The sequence below is a fragment of the Populus nigra genome, chromosome 17 (assembly GCF_951802175.1).
Source record: "Populus nigra chromosome 17, ddPopNigr1.1, whole genome shotgun sequence".
In the NCBI taxonomy this organism is placed as follows: Eukaryota; Viridiplantae; Streptophyta; class Magnoliopsida; order Malpighiales; family Salicaceae; genus Populus; species Populus nigra.
The window spans coordinates 13145028-13147614 of NC_084868.1; the positions used below are offsets into that span (position 1 = coordinate 13145028).

At 36.2% G+C, this 2587-nt stretch overlaps 1 protein-coding gene across 1 annotated transcript; it reads left to right on the plus strand.

Annotated features, from left to right (window-relative positions):
• The first annotated feature begins 363 nt into the window (after nucleotides 1–363).
• LOC133677630 (large ribosomal subunit protein eL27x-like) lies at nucleotides 364–1030 on the plus strand. The gene has a single exon (XM_062099747.1). It carries the CDS (start codon nucleotides 458–460, stop codon nucleotides 863–865), a length of 408 nt encoding a protein of 135 aa, XP_061955731.1. The 5' UTR covers nucleotides 364–457; the 3' UTR covers nucleotides 866–1030.
• The last annotated feature ends 1557 nt before the right edge of the window (nucleotides 1031–2587 follow it).

The following is a 2587-nucleotide window of genomic DNA, read 5'->3' on the forward strand; positions in this document are numbered from 1 at the left end:
AAAGAATAAAAAAATTAATATACCTAACCTGTGATATATCTATAATATTCATAAAAATTTTAACCCAACTTGATATATCTATCCCATTCATGTTAAAAAAAAATTGGACTGGTCATGTATATTTTATAAAACATTAAAAAAGTAAGTTAGATATAATTATAGATTAAAACCCGAACCTCGATATCCGTAAATCGGTAAACAACTCTAATAATTGATCCCAAAATTTTGGTCTTGATTTTGTACTAAGACGTCCAGTAATTTATGAGCCGGGCTAACCTAACAGCCTAGAAAAACTAAATAAAGCCCGGCCCATTGAATTATAAAAACGCCCACATCCACATACAGCGAGAGCTAGGGTTTTCATTTCCTTATAAGCACGCGTAACGCCCCTCTCCCCATCTCTAGGGTTCAGAACAGCGTAAAGGAGAGGGAGAGAAAACCCTAAGCCGCCGCTACAATGGTGAAGTTTCTCAAGCCCAACAAGGCCGTCATAATCCTCCAAGGCCGCTATGCAGGTCGCAAAGCAGTGATCGTGAAGCACTTCGATGACGGAACAAGAGACCGTCCATATGGACACTGTTTAGTGGCAGGAATCAAGAAGTACCCAAGCAAGGTTATAAAGAAAGATTCAACCAAGAAAACAGCAAAGAAATCGAGGGTCAAGTGTTTTATCAAGCTTGTTAACTACCAACATCTGATGCCGACAAGGTATACCTTGGATGTGGATTTGAAGGATGTTGTCACTGCAGATGGTTTGACTACAAAGGATAAGAAAGTTACTGCTTGCAAGGATACAAAGGCAAGGTTCGAGGAGCGTTTTAAGACTGGAAAGAACCGTTGGTTTTTTACCAAGCTGAGGTTTTGAAGGATGCAAAATGGTGTCGGTTTTGAGGTTTTTGTTTTGGGTTTAATGTTTTGTTTCGAGACATTAAGAACTACTGTTAAGGTTATGTTGTGTTTTATGGAACTAATTTGGATCTGTTTGGATTTAGTTATTTTTGGGATTACTAATATATATCGCAATTTTAAATGCTGGTGTTTTTATTATTTCTTTATGTGATGATTTTTTAGTGTTAGCATTATGGGTTTTATTTGATTTGCTCACATGATGTTTTGTTCTTATTTTATTGCATTTTTAGGAATGTATTGGTTCAGTGTTGATTCGTCTCAGCTTCCATGAAATGGAAATACCCTAGCTGTAATTTTAAAGGTGTTGTTTTAGGGTTGCTCTGATTTTTTGTTTATGATGTGTTACTGAAATTAGATGTCGTGATCTGCTATGTAACTGTGGATTTATGAAATTGTTCAGTTGTGAGCTATTGGTGGTGTTTGCTAGTATTGGTTATTGACATGTTTGATGGCTTTTTATTGACTGTTTTAAACTTAAATTAGTGTGTTGATAGTTAAGTTTAAGGATTTTGAGTTTAATTTTATGATTAAGTGATTTGAAATTGTGAGCTCTTAGGTTTCTCTTAAGGAGTATTATCATTGCATTTAAAATTGATTGTTTGAGAGTTGCTGTCTCGCTATATAGGGGAGTTGGGGAGTTTTATGTTTTGAATGCAATGGAAAATTTTGGAGATCAGTTTTGCTAGCCCTTGCCCATACCCTTTAGTCCTTTACACATTTTTATTTTTAGATATGCTGATGGGTTTTTTTGCAATTTCTTGGTTTGGATTTTGTTAAAGTAGTGTGCTGTAGTTGGGGAAGCGAGCCCTTGGGGTTGATTTGATCAGTTTGGTTCGATGTTTGGATTTATGGTGTTTATTGAAGACTAGGTGTACTGATTTTATGAATGATCATGTACAACAAGCTCGGATCTGGTCTATCATCTGTGCAGTTAAATCAGTTTTTTGTTATTCTCTAGCTAATGTCAACTCCTATTTGATGTTTTTAGTTGATAGGCTGAATAAGGGGTGGTGGTGATATAATAGGTTCAACTTAGGAGGCGGGAACCTAAAAAATTGGTCTTTTCAAGTAAGGATTATGCGGCAAAAGTTTTGCGATAGGGCATAATATGGTACCACTGGTGAGTTTGATTTCTCTTTTGGCTGCTGAATGATTTTTTCAAGTTCAGTAGTTGGATCTGGTGGCTATGTGGTGGTGGTTCAGGTTCAGGTTCAGGTCAGTGCAGTTCGGGGGGGAGGTTAACAGCTCTCATGCTTTCAAGCTCAGAGACTCATCAAGATTTCTGCTCTGCTGGACCAAGTTGAATGGCCATGCAGTTGTAGGGGGGATGCGTGTTTTTCTTGTTTCGGAACCTGACTTGTTGACTGTTGATTGGAAGCCTGATAAAACTAGTGTTCTACGTATTACTACTACAAAGAAAAAAAAAACACGTGGTTGGGGTAGCCAATTCTAGATAAAATGTAATTATATTTTTGCTTTTTTAAAAAAAAATTCACCAGCTAGGTATTGGGACAATAATGTAATTTCACAAGGACCAAATGGTATTATCATATTGACTGAGGGCAATATAGTCTTTTTCTAGTTATTTTATGAGGTAAAACAAGCTTATAATGATTTGAATAAGTTGGATTTATAACTTGAAACGTGATTTTTTTCTTATTTTTAGAAGCACACTTGC